Below are 23,404 nucleotides of genomic sequence, written 5' to 3' on the forward strand. Positions count from 1 at the left end.
TACCTCACCAAAGAAGATGTACAGATGGCAAACAGCCATATGAAAAGATGCTCAACATCATAAGTTTCAAGGAAATGTGAATTAAAACAAAGTGAGATACACTACACATCTATTAGTACTTATGGCCAAAATTCAGAACACCAACACAGCAAATGCTGGTGAGGATGTGGGAAAACAAAAAGTCTCATTCATTGCTGATGGAAATGCAAAATGGTACAGTTTGAAGTTTTCTTACAAACTAAACATACTCTTACTGTATGACCCAAAGGAGTTGAAAACATATCCACACAAAAATCTGCACACAGATGTTTATAGCAGTTTTATTCATAATTATCAAAACAACCAAGATGTCTTTCAGTAGGTGAATGGATAAATAAACATACATCCAAATAATTCGGTGCTATAAAGAAATGAACTATTGGGGCACCTGGGTGGCATAGTTGGTTAAGCATCAGACTCTTGGTTTTGGCTCAGATTGTGATCTCAGGGTCATGAGATTGAGCCCCGCATCAGACTCCCAGCTCAGCATGGAGTCGGCTTCAGACTCTCTCTCCCCGTCCCTCTGCCCCGCCCCGCTGCAGTCTCTCTCTCTCTAAAGTAAATAAATACATCTTTTAAAAAATCTAAAAAAAAAAAAGAACTCAAGCTATGAAAAGACACAGAGGAAACTTAAATGAGTATTACTAAGTGAAAGAAGCCAATCTGTAAAGGTAATGTACTATAGATTCCAACTATGTGACATTCTAGAAAGGCAAAATTATGGAGACAGTAAAAAGATCAGTGGTTGATAAGAGTTGGGGGTGGCTGGGTTAGGGATGCATGGGCAGAACACAGAGGATTTTTAGGATAGTGAAAATACTTTATATACCATAATGATGGACATATGTCATTATACATTTGTCTGAACCTATAGAATATACGACACCAAGATTGAACCCAGATGTAAACTATGGATTTTGGATGATTATGATGGGTCTATATAGGTTCACCAATTGTAAGAAATGTATTATTCCAGGGAGGGGGGGATGTTGATAATGAGGGAGGCTATGTATAATGAGGGTAGAGGCTATATATGAAATCTCTGTACCTTCCTCTTAATTTTACTGTGAACCTAAAACTGCTCTTAAAAAGTCTTTTAAAAAACAAAAACTATATCCAATTATGTAAAATCCTAAGTATATCCCAACTTCTGGTGTGATAAGTATAATGAAAAAAATGTAGATGATTATTGAAGCAATTATTAGCATTAGTTGACCATTTTTGGTGTCACATATAACCAGCTATTAATTAAAGTGACTCATCTAACCAGCTATTAAGTGGTGGCATTATATTCCTTTTGCTTACAGGTGACAGAAATCAAATGTGATCTATATTAAGCAAACAGGAGAATTTATAATATGGATATAGGATTTTCTCACCCAACCCAAGGATGGGAACTTGGTATCACGTAGAACAAGGGATTTGGACAACATTTGACCTAGCATCATTCACATGGAGGAAAATTTAGTAAGTAGCAAGCATTATCAAACAACTGCTTAGTTCACAAAAGAGAGATGCTTTGATTATTCGGATGGACCATTCTGTTCTTGGATCACATCAAAGAGTTTTTTCTTGTCAATAATTATAACAATAATTATAGAAAAACTGACACTTTATCATGTAATATCACATTTAACTCTTATAACAACACTGAAAGGTAGGTGCTATGACTTCCATGTTACAAATGTGGAGGATACAACTTAAAAAAGTTAAATGATTTATATGTGGGTAAGAAGCTGGAGAGTAACAATGTTAAGGTGTAAATTCTTTCTGCATCCAAAATCAATGTTAATTTTATTCCATATTGTCATGAAACAATGTAAGTAAATTTCAGTTTGGAAATTCTGAAAAACAATAGTGATTCTCTGTATCTGTTGTCAGTTATGTGCATCTTATACCTTGCTCAAGTTTGAGGGACTTGGGATTGTTAAATTAAAGAAATATATACTCAAGGTGCCTGGCTGGCTCAGTCAGGAGAGCATGCAACTCTTGATCTTGGGATCATGAGTTCAAGCCTCACGTTGGGGTAGACATTACTTAAAAATTTAAAAAACAAACAAACTTAAAAAAAAAAAGAAATATAACTTGCGGACACTGTGGATATAGGCAACTTGGAGTTATCCAGTCTTGATATATAAATCCTCTTCTCACAAAGATTTTTAAATCTCTTTAAATACATTCTGAAAGGAGAATTTAGAATAAACTTTGCAAATGCCTGACAGACTGGGATTTGGTTTTGTGAAAGGAGGGAGATATTAGAAAATGCCATTTTTAGTCAAGATAGTATAGCATATTCAGCATTCTCCTCTTGAGAGTAACGTCAAGAGACATAGGCATACTAGGCCCTGTAATGTTACCTGCAAAAAGTTAAGAGGTCTTCTAAAATATCCCTTAACTTCTTAATGGATTTGACTTTTATGTTAAGAACTTCTATTTTAAATTTTTGAACCAATAATATTACTTCCTTTGTCTTCTCTTGGAAGTAGCAAATGCAAGTTGGGGGTACAGTAAGATATCGTGTGTCCTAAATCTCTCCTTTCAAGCTTTAAGGAGTGCTCACAGGATACAGCATTACTTACGTAGCATTCTTGCCAAAAACTTTAATCTAATCATGAGGAAACAATCAGGGAAATTCAAATTGAGAAACATTCTGCAAAATAATTTGCCTGGACTCTTAAAAAATGATCAATGATGAGAAAAATGAAAAAGGCTGGCTGACTGTTCTATATTAAGGGAGAGTAGAGAATTATGCCAAATAAATGCAATGTGAGCTATCTGATCGGACTTGGATCAAAACAAGAATACAAGGAAGGAAGGAAGGAATAGAAAGCTATAAAGGACTTTATTGGGACAACTGGAGAAATTTGGATCTAGATTATATATTAGATAATAGTATTGATGTTAAATTTCCTAAGTGTGATAATATATGGTGATGCTGTAGGAGATAACCTTTCCCTTGGGAGATATATTATGAAGCATTCATAATAAGAACAACAAAAAGAACAACTTGCTGGTCTCTGTAATTCTAGATTTTGATGAATCAGTTTGTGTTCATCCTACCCATTTTCATCCTGATTTTATCAGTTTTCAAAGTATTAATATTTTTTGTCCATTTTCTGGCAGACAATTTTCCATGTCTTTACGTCTTTTTAATTACCTTTCTCTAAATGGTTTCTTGTTTTATGGCCTTATGTTTTCCTTGAGGTACAGTGACTAACCAAAAAATATTTCTAGTGCTGATGTATAGTACTATGCGATAATGCTTTATATTTCCAGCACTCTTCCTTGTGACACTTTGCATTCGTTTTTGATACAAAAGCTTTTTAGGACAATGTTTTACAGGGAATAATATAAAATGACTATAGATCCTTTGTCTAGCGGCTCATCTTGGGAGACTTCCATTTGATATCATTGGCTTGGTCCTTTTTTCCCCAGAAAAGCTTACTGACAGCTGAAAATTAGTAAATTTTAATGTGTATTTGTGTGCCTCACTGTGTTGTGAAACCTGAAACTTCCCTGGCTCCGGCGTTGACTCGGGGACATCAGCCATCAGTTTCTGTTCTTCAGAAACTTACTAAATTTTGGGGTGCCTGGGTGGCTCAGTTGGTTTAGCGTCTGCCTTCGGCTCAGGTCATGATCCCAAGGTCCTGGGGTCAAGTCCCACATTGGGCTCCCTGCTCAGTGGGGAGCCTGCTTCTCCCTTTTCCCTGCCTGTGCTCTCTCTCTTGCTATCTCTGTCTCTCTCTTTCAAATAAATAAAAAATCTTTTTTTTTAAAAAAGGAACTTACTAAATTTTTGCCTTGCAACTGTTCAGATCCTCTTTACTAAATATTGCTTGCCTATAGGTCAAATAAAATATTGATATTATGTATATATATGTATATATATATATGTGCTTTATGTGTTCTGTACATACCTAGTCTCACATCTAAGTGTGGTTTTGGTAGAAGAGGAATAACAAGAGTGTGAACTCAAGTAAGAGTGTAGGCTGAAATGTAGTGAAAAGAACATGGACTTTAGAACAAGACACTTGTCCCTTGAATCTTGGTTCTGACCTATCCTTGCTTCTGACCACAGTTGAAACATGGGAACCATCTATGGCCTTCCAGGATGGTTTTAAAGAGAATGCCTTACACTTAAAGTGGGTTTTCAGTCAATATTAGGCCTCCCTTTTGTTCTTCTACTTGAAAAAGTATAAAAGTAGTAATAACTAACATTTTTCAAGGTCTTATTATGTACTTAGGCCACGCATGAATAGGGGTTGCACATATTAATAGCATGAGACACGAGGTTGACTGGTTAAGAGCAGGGGCTCTAGAACTAGCCTTCCTTGGCTCAATTCCTAACTCTACCAATAACTAGCTTCAAGATACAGGAGGAGTTACTCTATACCTCAGTTCTCTCATCTTTAAAGTGGGGAGAAAATAACAGTGTTTTCCTCACTAGGGCCTTGTGAGGATTAAATGAGATAAAATTCGTTAGACACTTAGAGCAATGTCTGACATATAATAAGTACTTAACATATGTTAGCTTTTATTATAAAGTGTTATTATCTCATTCAATCCTCTTAGTAGCCTGGTGAGTTAGATAAAATTACTCTTCATATAACTTGTGGGAAACTGATCATAAGTGAGGTGAAATAATTTGACCTAGGACACTCAGTAAAAAACAGAATTAGGACTTGATTCTTGTCTGTTATTAATTACTCAAATTTCTCCTTAATTCTCTCCAAGCTAATTTCTTATGGGGATTGTTTAAATAGTCTGATATAGGAACTTGTCAAAAAGCTTTTTGAAAGTTTAAATATAGATTTTCTCTCTAAATCTCCTTAGTCATGCTTATTTATCCCCTCAAACAACTCTAGCGAAACCAACAAACATCATTTCTCGTCCAGAAGCCATGTTGACTCATCCATGCTAAATTATTCTCTTCTGGCTATTCAGCTATCCTACCCTTTCACCAATACCTCAGAAAAATTGCAAGGCTGACTAAAATTTGAAAAGGAGAGTGTAAGCTTGGACAAATCATTTCACCTCCTTGAAATGGGATTTGACTAGATAAGCTGTAGGCTTTTTGCCAGCTCTAAAATTCTATGATCCTACCTGTGGAATCATCATGATTATGGATGTAATGACTGAGACCGTCTTTTCCTCTTGCTATGGGCCCCTGCTGAGGCACCATTCCATTGGTTTAATATTCTACTTCCAAGTATGTTTGTTTTCCTTCTGATTCTTTAGGATACAAGATAAAAGAGACAAAAAGTAAGGAAAATGTACAAAAAAAGACATACTAAAGTTAAGAAGCAAAGGGAATTTCAGAGGGTAAAAGAAGGATTTGATATCATTCACTAAAATTAGGCTTCCTTTTTTTGGTCATTATTTTGGTATTCTGTGCCCTCCCTTTATTGACCATATCATTCCTTCATTTTATAGTCAAATAATACTGTAACAGAAGTTCCGAAGAGGCAGAGCTGATATCCAAATTTGCAGGATATTCTGGTGTTTTTTTTAAATACAACACATATTTTGTTTCCTTCCCTTCAATGGGAAAACTGTTAATGGTTCCATGTGCCCATGCTAGTCCTGTAAAATTAAGCAAACTGGGGTCGTTGTTAGGAACCACCCTACTACACCTCCAGAAATGACCATAGTTTGTTTATCTAATAAACACATTCCAAGAAGAAAAAAAAAAAACACTGAGTTTATTAAATGTCTGTTGTATATTCTGAATTGTTGCATATACGGGGGATACAGAAATCCAACGTTCCGAGACTTCCCTGAAAAAATCTTAGTGAGTCAAAAATACTATAAAACTATAATACACCTGAAAGCTGAGCTGTGCTACGAGACATACAGAAGACGTTATGGAAGCATAGAGGATGAACACCTGCTGGCTGTTTGCTAGGAGAGGCATACAGAGTTTTGCAAAGAAGCAATAGATAATTGGGTGGTGTCTTGAAAACTTCATGAGAATTGGTCTGCTTTTGAGATGAAACTTCCAGAAAGAGGGACCAGCATGTCAAAAAATGAAAGAACGGCTTATTTGGAAAACTAATTCCATATAGGAGGAGTTTAGAGTACTTGTGGTCCAGTGGGTAAAGTTGAGTGTGGAGAGGTTGTGGGAGGCAGATTATGAGTAATTTCACATGTCATACTAAGGATGTCCAGGAGTTCATAACGTATCATTGATGGGTTTTAAGCAGTTGAATGACATGATCTGATTTGTTAGCAGTATGCATTTCCCATCATAAGAAAACATCTTAGAAAGGGTTCCAATGGCCTTGTTCAGCTAATCAATTTCCAGGGCTTAATATGGTGTCTAAAATATGGTAAGTTCTCTATAAATGTCTATAAGGTACTAAATAAATGAATCGATCAATTAATGAAAGAACTAAGCTAGTTAGAATTTGCTTCTGGACTACATATCAAGTTATTTACAGGGGTGATGATGAGATTTACTCTAAAACATAAAACTTTAAAGCAAGAAAGGGGGTGATTGGGGAGATAGATAAAATAAGATTGTCTAGGGGTACCTGGGTTGCTCAGTCAGTTGTGTCTGACTTTAAATTTTGGCTCAGGTCATGATCTCAGTGTCCTGAGGTCAAACCCTGAATCAGGCTCAGTGCTAGGCATGGAGCCTGCTTAAGATTCTTTCTCTTCCTCACCCTCTGCCCCCACCCCTTCTGTACTCTCTCTCTCTCTAAAAAAATAGGGGCGCCTGGGTAGCTCAGTCTATTAAGCGTCCAACTCTTAATTTCAGCTCAGGTCATGATCTCAGGGTTCTGGGATTGAGCCGAATGTCAAGCTCCACGCTCACTAAGACGTCTGCTTGAGGATTCTCTCTCTCCCTCTCTCTCTGCCCCTCCCCCCACCCCTGGTTGTGCGTGCACTCTCTCTTTCAAAAATCAATCAATCAATAAATCTTTTTTTAACAACACCAAACAAATAAATTAATTAAAATAAGATTGTCCAAATGTAAATAATCATGAATACTGGGAAGCTAGTACCCAGGGGATCATATTTCTATTTTCTTTACTTTTTTGAATGTTTGATATTTTTCCATGATAAAGAAGTTTTAAAAAATTGTTCCTGAGCTAAGGCAACTTGATTTCTAGACCTGAAATGTTAATGTGTTGAAGCATAAATATTTCAGTTAAAAAGAACTAAGCTTTTAAAGAATGATAATATATATTTGTAACTTAAAAAAACTAAAAGAAAAACCTTAAATACTGTAAAAATTTTTGGAGTTTTAATGTAATTCTTGATTCTAGGTTCGGAGGCTTTCAAACTAATTATGATTAGAGAACTTCTTAACTCAAATATCTTTATAGCTTATATTATAAAACTGAAACTAATCTGTTAGAAATTCATAATTTTTTAATATGGAAATCACACCCTTAATCCAAAAAGTGTTGTGAAAGAAATGCTTTCACATTAATCTATATCACACTCAATTGATTTCACAAAATTTTATGTTGTTAATTTTGCAGTTACTAAAAATAACTTGATGGAATTTATTCCTGCTAGTATTTGTAAAATATATACATTTAGTACTAAAAGCATTTGGGTTAAAACACAGAAAAACATAGTCTACATGTGTAAGTGTATCATTGTTTCTATTTCAAGAATGTGAATTCATTATAGTTAAATTTGAATGGTATGTATAGCCACTGATTCCTATCTCTTGCAGTCCTTTCAATAAATTGAGGTATTGCTGCTGAGTAAAATCATGTTTTAATAATTGACAATTTCTGGAGACTGGCTACCCTATCACTGAAAACTTTTTCCTTCCAGATGCAGCCTTTGCAGGGCGGAGGGTGGGGTATCTCAGCCTCTTCACATTAGCTGTCATATCTACAATCAGCCTATCTCCATGCCCTATACTACAGTACACAATAATGAGGGTCAAACTGCAAGCCCGCGTTTAAATGATGGTTCTTCAGCTGATGCACAGAGAAAGAGTAAGCATGCTACAAAAAGGATACCATAGAAGTAGGAATGGCATATGGAGACAAGGGACAGATATTAAAGGTTGACTTTGGTCCTTATATCAACTCATACAGTTTTGCCCAAGAAAAAGAAACACAGCTTCACAGAAGTGGTACAGGTCACCACAAGTTGTGATAGAAGTTCTTACTTATTTTTCTGTTTAACACTTACAAGTTTCCATCAAAAGTCTCAATAATGAAAAGGAAAAAAATAAGCCACATGAGAAACTGGCTGATTGAAAGGGAAAATGACCTTTGTAATTATTATCCTAATAGAAGAATGCTAGGTTAATAGGCATTAGGAAAAAATATCTTACTATTTTGCCATGGAAATTTTCCATTGTGAGTTCATCAAAGATTCCTTTAAAAAAATTTTAGGCATGATGCGACCTGGCTCTGCAAATGAAATAAGTTTCCCATACTAAATATCTCAAAGAGGTTAAGTTAAGCAATAGTGATCACAGAGTGGTTTGAGAATATAAGTTCTCTTCAGCCACTGTTGGGAAACTTTACAAACAAGAGTCTGAAAGATGCATTAATTACCCAAAGAATAGCTTCTAAAATATCAGTAATTCTTCTAACTCAGCAAAATCTAATATCTAAAGAGGTCACATTTATCTTGACTTTGGCAAAAATGCTGAAATAAAAATTGGGGAATACAAAAATACAAATATATACTTCCCAAACAGAAAATGCATGTTGCTTAGTACCTGATTCTTTTCTTATGGAAAACTACAGGAAGGCTTTTTTTCTTCCTTTTCACACCAGTTGTGTAAATTATTTCTCTAGTCTTTCGTGTAAATAATCAGGAGAGCTGAAAATAAGAGCTCTTGAAGATTTTAATGTGTGACACTCTCAACTATAAGAAGCAAAGGATAGATCCTCTTTATATTTTTAGAGCTCTTAGGATATATGCACATTAATTACATATCTTAATTCTTATGTTTGGTTTACCATTGGAAACTAAAGTTTCAGTGATGGAAGAGAAAGAAAATTTTATAGAGACACTGAAAAAACTGAAAATGTGGGGATATCAGGGAAAGATGGAAATCTTATACATACACTTACCAAAAAACCCAAAACACTGAATGACAAAAATAAGCATGAAGTATAACGTGTGCATACTGGAGAGGTAAGGATGTCAAGACATTTTAAAAGGCAATATATTTCTTCTTTCTCATATGATGCGACTTACTCAATATTCTTAAGAAAAATGTTCCCTAATGATGTTCAGTAAAATCACTTCTGATAACTGTTGAGAGAAAAATAACACATATGTGCTTACGAGGAGATTCAATTTAAAGGCTATATTAGTTTTTCTATAAATCATTGTCATCTAGTAAGTTTTGATGTGCGTTAAAAAACCTACTGTAACCATTTTTTAAAAAATATTTTATTTATTTATTTGACAGAGAGAGAGAGACACAGCGAGAGAGGAAACACAAGCGGGGGCGGGGGGGTGGGGAGGGAGAAGCAGGCTTCTCGCGGAGCAGGGAGCCTGATGTGGGGCTCGATCTCAGGACCCTGGGACTATGACCTGAGCCGAAGGCAGACGCTTAATGACTGAGCCACCCAGGTGCCCCTACTGTAACCATTTCATCTGCACCCATATTTTTATGTGCTCAAATGTATGCATGAAAACTATGAATGCAATGGGATTTGTAGGTGTAATCTCAAAAGCAAATTACAAGCTTTTCTTAAATTTTGAACACACACATCTCAGTTGAAAGATCTACTTGTTATCAATATTATTTTAAATTTTATAACTGTATAATAGAATGCATTCTTTGGGCTAATCACTATTTCAACATATATAAGTATACCCATCAAAGAGAATAAAATAACAGAAGCATAAGTTAAGGAGATCTTTGCCAAGTATATATACACAAGAAGAAAAATAAAAGCAATTTACAAGTAAGGTGGTATAATTAGAATTTTCTGTAGGAATTCAGAAAATGGAAACACTTTATTACAAAGTCAATTTAAATCTAAATTGGCTTCATTCTCAATTTTGAGTTGGATCTTACTTTCATATATATCTTACTCTCATAGTTGAGTCTCAAGTCAGACTTGTGGGCATTCTGTCAGTCAGATCTTACTCTTTAAACAACCATTCTTCTTCACCAACAGTGTCTACTGTGTGTCCTTGATTCTGAGTATTTTTATTATGTAGAGATTCCTCACTAACTTGTCATATAAATCTCTCCCTTTTCTTTCCATGAATAAAATAATTTTTCTTCTTGGGGTTTTCAAAGTTTATGAATTCAGGCATATGTAAAGGCAAGTGACTAGTTAACTCTTGTCCTCAAATCCCATCTTTAAATCACACTGATAATTGTATGCTTCATCCGAGACACCACCACTAGCAACTTGCAAAGCCTCTGCATCTCTTCCCCAATCTACCTTCTCTTTTCCACTGTTCTGTGTTCGGTCCAGCCCACTCTTGATCCATCAGACATCTGCACATGATAGAACATGCCTACAGACTTCTCCTTTAAGTTTCCTCCCATCTGGAACAGCTTTCTCTACTTTATCCACTGTGCTGCTCCAAATTTTGTGGGAATATGTTCTAAAATTGCTTTTCTTCTTCAATCTTCGTAATTGTACTGTTAACTCATGAACTGATGTTAAAAATATAAATAAGTCCATGAAGCTATGTATTTTTTGTGCAAACTAAGACTTAAATATAAAAAAATCTAAGCTACTAGGATTATTAAATGTGGAGGAAAAAGGTTGAGTAGTGAATTACTAATAACATTCAAATAAGTAAGGAATTATACAATTGTTGGTAACCAGCTAATCTTCACTACAGATTAAAAAGGAATTGTGCTCTAACATAAGTAAAATTTTTCTCAGTGAGATATAAGGGAGACAATACAAATTGTTAAATAATGGGTTGGCTTACTGAAGCTGGTTATCTTTATTGTTTCTGTAGCAGCCAAACAGTATATCTGCTCGTATGTTTCAAATTTGATATACATTCAAGCTTTGTGAAGGAAGAAGAATGTCTGTGTAGAGAGAAAGTCAAATAGACATGGACAGAAACATACAATATTGGGGGGCAAACCAGAAGGAGGAGTGGGGTGTGTTAAACAAGACTCTTTTGATAGCTGTATTTTGTCATTAGGGCAGAGTATTTTTTTAAAAAAGGTATTTTTTGAAGAAGAGTGCTTTCTACTTTTCCATTTCTACACTTTAGAGGATAAAGTTTTTACTATAAAAAATAAAAAGAATAATACCAAAATAAAAACAAGACTTAATATATAGTTTTAAAAGTTGTATTTGCAGAGGTTTTTTTGGAGTTATATATTATTTCATCATCCTAGTGGAGAGAAACCAAATTTCATAAATGTAGTCAGATCTTTTCATTTATAAATATTATCCCATCTTGTTCCAGGAAGGACTTAAATGGCAGCATTTGATTATTTCATTGGAATAATAGCTTATCAGGATCAAGACAAACTTTTTGTTAAGTGTTAACCTTGTTTCATGTGATGCCGAGTGAAAAGAAGTGAATTTTACAGAAACTTCTACATTTCAAGAAAAGTTTGTAATTCCCCTAAAGAGACTATATTATATAAAAATATTTGTTGTTAGCTTTTCAAACCTTTACTGTTTTTGTTAGCCTTGTTATATAAAAGGCATGGAAATCTTTTTAAATTGACATTTTATTTTTGAAGTCCATGAAAAAGTTAAAATAATCAAACAAAAAGGGGTATAGATGGAATCTGAGCTATCCTTATATGCGAAAGAGTTAACACTGAGAAAAGAACTACAAGTGCCATGGCCTTGGGAACTAAAATATAGGCTTCAAGGTAAAATTTTCTTTCTATTCAGTATGTACAGACTTTCTGCATACATATGCACAATAAATGACTTAATATAAACCTTATAGTTAATTGATGATGTCAGAATCCAGAAATGTGTTTCATGTTTAAAGAAATTAAAATCATATAAGGGAGTATTTTATTTGTTACATTTGAAGGACTCAGAAAAGTTCAATTAACATCTATTGTTAAAAACAAATACTTTATTTGGTTGAAGAGAAGTTTTAATTTTTAGCCAGTAACCTACATTTTCTTATAGCGGATTGATAGTAATAAATTAATTCAAAGGCAAAGTTACAACTATCTTCAAATTAGGTCTTTGAAAAAGAAACTCTAAACATTGTCAAAGGTTAGTCAAAATGACAAGAGCATTATATTCAGAAAACTCAGAAGGGAAATTTTCCTTAAAAATTTTTTAGCAGCTAAGTACTGCTATCAACTTTGGAAAAGTTTTCGTGGCTTCTAAATGAAAAGCATACATGAGATAATCATACTAGTTTTCCATGTTTACATAACACTCACAAGACATATATGGAAAACTTTACCCAGAGTATTTTATATTCCATGTCATAATTTGGTTTATTTTCCTTTGCAAGGATAAAACATCTATTAGTAAGAATCAGACTAATGCAAATATTTCAAAACCACAAGATTATTACTATAATTTTTAGTTCCTATAATCTGTTTATATGAAGACCATCATGATAATGTAAAATATCATAATTATTTGAAGAATATAAGACTTTTTTAAAAGTTAAAATAGAAAGCAGCAGTCATAGAAATAAAGAGAATTGCAAAAAGGCATATTAAATGTCTGCCCTTCAAACCTAACTATCCAGAAGCAAGCTACTTACCTATAATAGATAGAATGGAATTAAATGTCCTTAAAAATGCAAATATTTTCAGTATTTGAAGGATAGCCATTTCAATAAATAACAGTACTCTGATAACCAGGCTCCAATAGGACAAGTCATGGTAACTTCTCTTTTTTATTGTGAGTAAGATTGTTCTAAAAGGCAATTTTTACATCCTATCATTCCAAAGAGGTTTAGGCTTTTTTTTTTTTTTTCTCACATGTAGGATGATTTCTGGATATTTAGTATAGGGCATCACACCAGTGCAGTCTTGCAGTGCAACCCGAGGCAGCTGCAGCAAGTATTTCTCACTAGTAATGTAAGGAGCTAGGAGGGAACAAGGCTTGAGGAAACAATCTAGAAAGCCATAATACAGCTTGTTGGTCCTTTACCCACAAATAACCTTTTTAGACCAGATACATAAAATACAGTTTATTATCTAAAATTTTAAAGGAGAATCTTTTGTTAAATGTTAACAAAGAACGACTATCCTAATTCCTTTTAAAATGCAATCCTTAAAAAAAAATCAACTATCAAGTCTTTTTGAAAAGTGCTTAAATCATCTGGAGATAAATATCACTTGGTGTCCTTGTTTTCTAACAAACGGCTTTTTCCATTGTTTCCATTAATTTCACCCATATTCGTTTTTTAAAAAACAAGGCCCTTACCCTCATCAGCAAAACACAGATGTATGATTTAGCATATAAAACCGGTAATTACGTACTAATTTACGAAAGATTAATTTTTTCTCTTTTCGTCAGTTTTCAAGAAGTCTTCCCGTGATTAACTGTAAACAAGAATGGTTTACACCTCAAATTAGAAGCCATTAATTAGCATGACGAAGTCAACTGTAAGATACACAGATAATTTAAATTATTTAATCACTAATCACCTTGGCTAAACTGTAGTATACTCTTTCAATATCCCTCGGTGGGTTATTGATCTGTGAGTAAATTACCTCCAGATCAGTTAGAGATAAATATTAGCGTTCTTTCCTTTCTCTCAGGTTTACATTATTCCTTCTTGTAAACACTTAAAAAAGCTTTAAGGTTCTTTAATCCCAAATCCCTAATTAGCCATCACTAGCCTTTTTGTAACCAGGAAAAAGAGTATCTGAAGTACAGATCAGGAGTTCGCTTTGCCCGTACAACAATAAAAAACATCTTTAAATGTAAAATGCTTAAGGCAATGGCAATAATAAAAGATATATGCAGAGGTGGCTTCAGCAAATAACGGGCTTGCAAACGCCAAGTGCTTAACAAAAAGAGCCGAACCTCTATTGCAATATACGGCACTCCAATAAATTACACAACACTTTGCATAGGCTGCAGAAATAACGCAGGACAAGACTTACACAGATGCCAATCCGCAGCATTTATACACATGCACATGGCAAGAGACAGAAACCAAACACTATCATTCAACTCGGGCCGGGTAGCGCGATCCCGAGTTTGCCCGGCGCGAGAGGGCTCTCTGCGTGTGTGTCTGTGTGCGCGCGTGTGAGTGAGACCCATCCTCGGGGCATTTCCCCTCTTTGGGCAGTTTTGCTTCATTTGTTTCCCATTTCTGCTACATAGAAACTAACTTCCATCTCAGCCCCAGCCAGCGCCGCTGAATAGAGCCTGTGCTGCGGCTTCGTGTGCGTCAGATCCCTCCGCGGAGCCATCCCCGGCCCCCTCCCTCCCGCGGTCGGCCTCCACAGAGAAAGCGCCTTTCAGCCAACCGGCGGCTCCGGCTCCGACATCTTCTCCGACTGGAAATAAATAAATAAATCGCACCTTTGGCCGGGGAGGAGGGGGCAGGGGTCTCGCCACACTGGGTGTGGGGGCCCTGGGGCTCGGGGTCGAAGGCACTCCTTTTTTGCGCCGGGGGGCGGGGGCGCGGGCCGAGGACGGGGCCAAGCCCGGGCCGCGAAGGCGGCGGACTCCTTTCTGCGGCGGAGGGATCCGCGGCGGAGGCGGCGGCGGCCGTAGCCGCTGCCTGAGAGTTGTTGTTTCCTCCTCCTCCTCCTCCGCCTCCGCCGCCGTTGCTTGAATGGTGGAGCCGAGGCTGGGCTCGTGAACACACAGTGACAGCTATAGGGCAGGCGGCGGCACCATCCCCGCTTCCCCTCGGCGGCGGGGTGTCCCGCCGGCGGCCCTGAAGTGACCCATAAACATGTCTTGTGAGAGGAAAGGCCTCTCGGAGCTGCGATCGGGTAAGTCGGGGGGCTGCTGGGGCCGCTGGCACCGGGCGATTCCGCCCGCGGTCCCCCGCCCCCCGCCGCCCGGCCGCTAAGCCTGTGTGTCTCCCCGTCCCCCTCTCCCGCGCAGAGCTCTACTTCCTCATCGCCCGGTTCCTGGAAGATGGACCCTGTCAGCAGGCGGCTCAGGTACGGCGGCGCGCGGCGCGGGCCAAGCCGGCGCTCGCCGCTCGCGGGCGTGGGGGAGGGCGGCGGCGGCGGCGGCGGCGGCGGGGCTGCGGCCCGGGGCGCGGGGCTCAGCTTTCCCCGCTTTGTTGTTGCAGGTGCTGATCCGCGAGGTGGCCGAGAAGGAGGTAAGGGCGGCGGCGGCCCGGCGCGTCTCGCCGCCGCGCGGCCGCTCCTGGGCCGCGCCGCCGCCACCGCCGCCGCTGGGGCGCGGGGCGCGGGGCTTGGGGTCCCCGCCGGGAAGCGGGGCGGGCGGGGGAGGGGAGCGGGCGGGCCGGGGCTGGGGGCCGGGCTCACGGGGCGTCCTCTCCCCGCAGCTGCTGCCCCGCCGCACCGACTGGACCGGGAAGGAGCATCCCAGGACCTACCAGAATCTGGTGAGACATTCACGTCGCGGAGCAAAGAAACTTTTCCCCGAGTCGAATAAAAATTGAATTTCCCGCAATTTTTTACAGAGACAAAAACTTGGCCCCAGAGCGTGAAAGCTCCAAAGGCCACGGGGAGGGTTGGGAGGCCGTCGCGGGGGCTTCGGGGGGCAGTGGTCGGGGGGACCCGCACCCCGAGGCCGCAGGGGCTGCCGACAATTTATTTGTGATATTTTGTTAATGTGCTAGAAATAAAGATACGTCATGAGTGTTGTGCAGTGCAAGGCCGGAGGAGGAGGGGCCGGCGCGCGCGTCCGTGCGGGCGCGGGGGCGCGCGCGAGGCGGCGGCAGCGGGAGCGGCGCGAGGGAGGAGGGCGCGCTTGCTCGCTCGCTCTCTCGCTCGCTCTGCACGCGCGGTCGGCTCGGCTTTCTCCTGCCCCACACAATAGCTGGTGACTAACTGCTCCGAAGTGGCATTAGCATTTCACAAGCAGGCTATTCAGCCGCAGCGGAACCGTAGCAAGGCGTTATTTTTTTTCTCTCTCGATTCTTTTGCTTTCTTTAAATTCAGAGCTACGGTTTTTGTTTGAGGGTTTCAGTTGGCCAGAGGCTCATCTTGCTTTTACCAAAACACATTCGCAGAAGTGCAAAAGCCTGTAACACTCTAAAAGCCAGAAGTTTAACAGACTTTTTCTAATTTTGCTAATTCTTGTGTTATTATGCCGCTTTTTCAGTTAAAAACTATTACTGGAGGCCACTGAAAAGTTTTGATTTTTACCCTTATATTTATTGTGGTACGGAATCTGGCAAGTAAAAGTTTTGCAGCTTATATTGGGATATATTATGTTTAATAGCATGAAAAATACCGGTTTCTTAATTTTGTGGGTTTTCAAAGTGAATATGTTTAGTAATTTCTAAAAAGTGTCTTCTGAAAGTGGACCTATTAAGTATTGTGACTGGAAAAGTAACGTATTTGTATTCGGTGGTTATATTTTCCATATTCTGTCTCCCAAACTGATTTAGGTTGTTTGTATGAATATGTGTGTGTTGGGCAGTTAGAGCAGTCGCACGGCCAGGGGACCGGGGGCGGGGGGGGTAGGGGGGCTTAATCTGTGCAGTGCAACTGATTCAGAACTGATGTTTTGAGGTAGTTATAACGAGTGATGTTACTTCATGAAGGCTTGTGAAATGATTAGGAAGTTTCAGCTACTTCAGAATTGAATGTCTGTGAGGTGAAGGCATGACGTGATTTTGATGGGTTTTGTTTTCATTTGGATGTAGAACATCTAACTTTTGGATCTAAATCTCTTATGATTTACTCTAGGTTGTTAAGTTCCCACAGATGTTGAAATGAGGGAAACCTACGTTTAGGAAATTTAATGGAAACCTAACAGTGATGTTTACAACTTTGTTAGTTTTCAAGTAGTAATTGAGGCTAGTTTCATTTAATACTTTGCTACAGTGAATGATTTGGGGGGGGCGTAAATATTTGACAAAATCCCTAAGTGGATTCCACGCCTTCTTTATTTGAAAAAAAATTAAAGAGATTATAATATTCTGTTTTTAAGAATCGGGCAGATTTTATAAAACTGTTTTTTTGCATTTCTTTTTAACAAAACTCATCCTTGCATCTCATAAAAACCCACAAACCCCTGTCACTGAAGATTGCTGTGTTTTCTTACCTTGGAAACTCTTAGTAATAATATATTTTTAAAAATGAAACAGCTGATGGTGTCTTTCCAAATTATGGGAACGTCTGATGCTTGTAAGAATATCATTTTGTTTTCTCTAGTAAAAACCGGGGTACCAATGTTCATTTTTAATTTGGGGGGGAGGATTTCTTATCTCTCAGATATTAATAAAATGAATTTATATTCCCTGTCTCTTTATCAGAATTGGGACAATAAGTGGTGTCTTCATTAGTGTTGTTATGTTTTCAAAATCCACTTATTTTGCATGGAAGTGGATTTTCTTGTTTGGAGTGTTTTCACCTTCTTACCAGAATAGTCGTGTTGGCGTACTCATGAGACGGTTAAGAATTCTCGTTAAAATTTGGAGTTCTCTGGTTCATTTTCTCTTTTTATTCATTTAGCATATTAGTCAATCTGTATCTACTGGATACAAGACACCTTTTGGAGTACTTTTATATCCATCAAACTATATATCTAGGTGTGTGGGTATTTGGTTTAATTTTGTTTGACTTTTTGAGAATCAAACATTTTGGAACACTAGGTATCTGAGCACATTTTTGTTTAATAGTAGGATCTTGAAATTTTATGTCTAGGTAAGCACATGCAAAATCTCTTGTATAGTGTTCTCTATTAATTCATTCTTATGACCTAGAAAACATTTAAGTTGCCTTCAGTTGAACTTGAATTTACTTAACATTGGTTTTAAGTTTATTTTGATGAGTTAAACGAAAATAACTATTGTTTGTGGTTTCAGTAGTGTCTACCTATACCTGGAAATTTGTTGCTACATTAACTGATAAATTGAATAATATTTTAAATGGAAGAATTTATATATCAGATTGACATTTCTCGAAAAACCTCAAATTACATCTATTTAAGATGGTGTATAATATTTGTACTTGGGAGGTTAAAAACAAGCATAGATCAGTGTTTGTACTCAGCCTACAAATAAAATCACAGTGATTGAGTTTTGATCAAGAGGAAAGTAGAGTTTTAAGAGTAGTTTTAAAGGTTTACAGCTAAAAAAAAAAGATGTGCTTATTTCAGGTGTGATTGAAAAAGTTATGATAAAACATGGTTATATTACCATCTAAAGATTTAAAACATTTTTAACCATCAGTAGAATTTGATAGGAAGTTGAGTGGTTTTCTTCTTTTTTATGGTGTATGTTTAATCAGATTTTACATTTTTAAATATAGGTTGATTTTAAAACAGGACATATTATAAGCTTTCATTAGAATTCTAATTTTTTAAAAGGAGCCATGCATTGGTGGCAAACTTTGTTTAGAACAGGAAAACTCGACTAATTTTTGGACCAAAGAGAAAGCTTTGTCATTTATTTCTGTTTGATAGTGGAATTGGTTGGTTTATTATTGAGTAGTGGTTATTAGTTGGTTTTGCTATCTAGTTGTCAGCTTACTTAGTGGTGATTGCGTGCTTATGAGGCAGAATTTTTAAACATTTTTACCAAATTTAGAATTCTGATTACATTTCTTACAGGGCTTTTTTTTTTTTTTTTTTTTTTGAACTGGGTTCATGTTTGCTAATCTGTTAAAATGATGTAATTCTTATTTTAATTTTTGTAGCAGTATTTGGTTTTCTTAAAATCATTCCACTTATTAGAAATCTTTCTGTTCAAGTGAAGGACTGGGAGTCAGGAGATAGGGATTGTGATTTTTAGCCCTGCCAACAGTCAAACCTGCAGGTTACCTCAAGCAAGTCATGGAATTTCTCTGGGCCCGAGTTATCTCATTTGTAAAATAAGTGAATTAAAATTTTTCTAATCTGAAAACCTGATTTTGAACTAGAAATAGTGAAAAATTGTCTCTAAAAACTCAACTCTTTCATTTTGTTGTTGATTATTCAAAACACAAAAAAATAGATATGGAGAAAACATGCAGAGTAGAAAATTGTATAAATGCTTTTTATAGTGCCATTCTTAGGTTGTAATATCATATCTTCTTAGAGATAGATGAATATTTTTGAGACACTAACCACATTGTAGACTATCTCTTTATTCTGTAATTAGTATGTTTTTCTCCATGGTTTAAGTACTAGTTTTCATAAATTATTGCTGGGCTTAAATTCAGAGAATAAGAACCATGAATAGGATATACTTAAGTATATCTTAAGTGTGCATGTATTTAGAGTATGCTGATTAATGTGAAAGTTAGGGGACAAGTTTTAGTGGAAAAAACACGTTTTTGAATGAGGTGTTGCTGTCCTATATTAAAGATAATACGGTGTTTTTAAAACCTAACCGGTATAATTTTGGGAGTGGGGGGTGACAAATAATGAAGTGAATGTGCCTAATACAGTTACCGTTTCCTTTTTTAATAGAGTATCAGTAAAATGGTAAGCTCAGCTTGGTAGTCTCTAAGGGCTTTAATATCTCAGTAATCCTTATAATGAACAATACATTATGTGTTAGGGAAATGTTACATGCTAAAGGGCTGAAATGGGCAAAACTTCATCTTTTCTTACCCATACAGTTGTTCTATTGGTATATGCCATTATTACAGAAGTTTGAGGCATTTACAAAGATTTTTAAATGGAATAAGTACCTGTTAAATTCTTTATACTCCTGAATAATTGTAAAGTGGCTTTGAACATAAGGGGGAGTTGGATTATCCCATCCCCAACTACACAATAGTATTTTATATGACTGTTTTGAGGCAGAATAGTACTGCTGAAGTCTGTTCCCCAGTCTGTAAAATGGGCTAATAATAGCGCCTATTTTGTAGGATTCTGTGAGTGATAACTGGCACTTCAGAAGCACTATGTAAGGGTTTGTGTTGCTATTATCAGAACTTTAGTCATGGTAGTAGTTTCCAGTTATTGCTTTATTAATGCATGAAAGTTTAAGAAAAACAGTTTTATTCCAGAAACAAGTGTGCATAATTTTCTGAACATAGCAGCTACACTGTAAAAAAGACTGCTTTAAACTTTCAGAAGATACTGTCAGTATAATTATGTTGTAGATCCAAGATGAAATAAGTAAGCCTAAGATGTAAAGAAAAAAGTATAATACCAAAAATAAATAATTTTTAAAGCATTGTGGATAGAATTCTAGAAAAGTTTTGGTGGTCTGTATAGTGATTCTATGACTGTTTTTGTGGACCAATTAACATTAAGAAATGTTTGGGTGGTTGAAATATCCAAAATTGATTAGAGAATATATGAAGGTTTTGTATCTTTTGGTAATCAGATGACATTTAGGAATATGTGAATGGAGCTTGGCTGTTGCTTCTGTCTCCTTCTGTTCAGAGATTTGTGTAATTTTAAACTCCTCACGATAGTTTGTATTTTTGAAATTGTCAGAGAGGAGATGTTTTGTCAGTCTGGCTTAAAAATGTATATTCTAAACAGCTTAATACAAACTTTTTGAATTAATCTTTAAGTGAGGACTAGGTTAAATAAATCCTGTGAATGCCAATTTTTTAATCCACTCAAAATTTGTCAGACCACAAGTTTTTGGTTTTTTTAATCTAGAAACTCCTTCTCTAGTCTACTGAAGTCGTTTTTCTTTTTCCCAAATTTTGTAGTTATCTATAATGTCACGACAGAATTTTAACAAATAAAATTGTATCCTAGACAACTTGTTCTGGACAGGAAATACTAGACAGGTTCATTTTATTGTTTACATTTCTGAATTCACAGGAAAGTATCTGTAATACTAAGCAAAGCGGAAGTTAACAGTGTACTAAGTGTATTCATTTTGATGAACTTTAATTGAATTCAAGAAAGTCGGGTATTAAAATGAGTATTTTTCTTTTTTGTTTTTTGTTTTTTCATTTTGAGTGTATTTTTCTTTTAAGATACTTAAGTTGCTTTTGTAATTGCATCTAAAAGTAATAGAGGCTGTAATATAATAGGAACCAAATTTAAAATTTTAGAAATAAATTTAAAATGTGTAAAGATCAGTTTTTATTTTGTGAGAAGACATGGGTACAATTATGAGTAATTTGTGAAAATTAATAATTTTGGAATGAATAAATATATGTTACTGAGCATATGGAATATAGAAAATTTAAGTATTTAGATTGGAGAAAATGATAATACTTCTTTTCTCTATGGAATTTGAGAATTCAGTGTGCTAAAAAATCAAAGTTATGATATAGAAGAGTGAAATATGTAAGTGAGAATCTTTGGTCACTACAGAGAAGGCAGTCATCAAGTGTGAAGCAGGTCCAGCTTTATTTGCCTTACATACACAGAAGCAGCCTATTTGAGCTCAAGGATTACAGATAAGGAAAAGGATGGTTGGTTGGAGGAGAATTTTTTGATACTAAGAAAATGTAGTTAGCAACATGATCTAATGCACCTCCTGCTTAAGTTAAAACCAAATTGTAAAAGGAATGAGATTTGTAGTATAAAACTTGGGTTATTTATGGTAGCATGGATAATGGCAGCCTACTGCCAAGGAAGCAGGTAAAGAATCCGTGTATTCTAAGACTCCAGATGGCCTATGGTCATGGCAGCATGACCCATTTGGTCTTTCTCAGGGATAGAGAACAGGCACATAGCCTCTCTTGGCAGAGGTTATAGTATAAATGCAAGAAATACTTACCTTGTGTCATTTGATTGTGGTTTCGATTTTGGGTGAGGAAATAGTAAATTCTAAGCAACTTGGAGAAATACTCATTTTTAAAAACAACTTCACTGCCATTGTATGTGTGGTATTAGTTATTTCGAGTGCAGTGTTTGAAACCGAAACATTACTAAAAATGAAACTGGTCGTTCTCTTAAGAGTATTTATATTGGCATTTTAAGAATAAACAGTTTAAGAATTTTCCATCTTTAAATTGATAGACAATAATTTTGCCAACAGAATCTCATATTTGAATTTTATATTTTAGTAAATGTTTTAAAGAGGATTTCTTACTGCACAAATTTTGCTAAGAAAGTATGATTTGATTTAAAAACAAAACTTCAGAATGTGTTTTAAAAAGTTAAATTTTGTTATTTTATAGTGTTTTAAATTAATTTTTATAGAGTATCTTTTGTGGTTTGTGGAAACCTAAATTTGGAATAAAGTGGGTTTTTGTTTTTTTTTTTAAAGATTTTATTTGAGATAGAGAGCAAGCAAGAGAGCACGAGTGGGGGGAGGGGCAGAGGGAGAGGGAGAAGCAGGCCCTCTGCTGAGCAGGGAGCCCGACCCCCAGCTGAAGACAGATGCTTAACCCACTGAGCCACCCAGGTGCCTTTTTTTTTTTTTTAGCAAAATATAGTCAGGTTGTGATGAATAAAATCTGGAAGAGCACTGTGTATATTCTTTAAAAGACACATTTGTATTGATAATACTAGCTGAATTATTATCTAAATGAATTCTTAGGTGGTTGACTAAATTGTGAATAGACGACAGTCTTTCAAGCATGTTTATTGACAATTAAGAATAAATAGACTACCAAGATTAATTTTGACACTTAATAAGATTCTGTATTAATTTTATTATACTTTTAATTACAAAGAAGTCGTAGGCATGTACGAGTCCTTCTGAGAATAGTTAGATTAGAGGTTGTTGACTTGAAAAATGGTTATGTAGGTCCTATTAAGTTTGTAATTTTAAGACTTGCGTGACAGTGGGGTAGGGACTAAAGTTTTGAGAAGGAAATTGTAATGTAATGAAAATAACAGTAATCTTGGAATCATGACACCTGGGCTTGAATACTAATTTCTCCTACTTTTTAAATGTATGACTTCGGAGAACCTGTAACCTTTGGACTTCAGTTTTCTTTACTTGTGAAATGGGAAAAATACTTATTTGCTAGTGAAGATAAATTTTGAGAATACTTGGCACAAAGTAAGTATTGCATAATTTTTCTATGTGGAAAGCTATTAAAGTTTTTTTAAAAATGCCCAGAAAATGTAAACTTGCTTTTAAAGATTGTAGATGTAATTTAACGTATACTTTGTAATGATGATAACCGATTTATAATTACAAGTTGAAAGTTTTGAGAATTTGAGATCTGGTTTTAAAAATAGGCTTAGAAATGACTAATAGCAAATAGGGTTTTTTAAGTTTGTGATTTTGTTTATATGTTAGGATAGTTGTAAAAATAACTATTCCATTAAGCTGACTTTTTAGAACTCAGAGCTATAGTGGAGAGCAGAAGTAACTAGCCTTTCAGATCTGAAAAAATTTAGAAAACAGATGTGAAAAACTGACATTTTTAGAACCAATCAGGTGTTCAGGACATAGTAGTGCCAGATATTTGGTGGATCTTATTTTC

The 23,404-nt window shown here is 36.3% G+C and overlaps 1 protein-coding gene across 4 annotated transcripts in view; it reads left to right on the forward strand.

Moving 5' to 3' along the window:
* Positions 1 to 14,665: 14,665 nt before the first annotated feature.
* Positions 14,666 to 23,404, forward strand: part of PHIP (pleckstrin homology domain interacting protein) — a 134,746-nt gene continuing 126,007 nt past the window's right edge. For 3 of the 4 annotated variants that reach the window (XM_032409409.1, XM_032409410.1, XM_032409413.1), the window contains exons 1-4: positions 14,667 to 14,905; positions 15,021 to 15,079; positions 15,214 to 15,243; positions 15,433 to 15,492. In XM_032409409.1, the coding sequence (XP_032265300.1) occupies positions 14,866 to 14,905; positions 15,021 to 15,079; positions 15,214 to 15,243; positions 15,433 to 15,492 (189 nt within the window). In that variant the 5' untranslated portion in view covers positions 14,667 to 14,865. Of the gene's footprint in view, positions 14,906 to 15,020; positions 15,080 to 15,213; positions 15,244 to 15,432; positions 15,493 to 23,404 lie in introns of all 4 variants that reach the window. The other variant, XM_032409412.1, reaches the window with a different exon arrangement.

This window comes from Phoca vitulina, unplaced genomic scaffold, assembly GCF_004348235.1.
Source record: "Phoca vitulina isolate PV1807 unplaced genomic scaffold, GSC_HSeal_1.0 scaffold11, whole genome shotgun sequence".
Classification (NCBI taxonomy): Eukaryota; Metazoa; Chordata; class Mammalia; order Carnivora; family Phocidae; genus Phoca; species Phoca vitulina.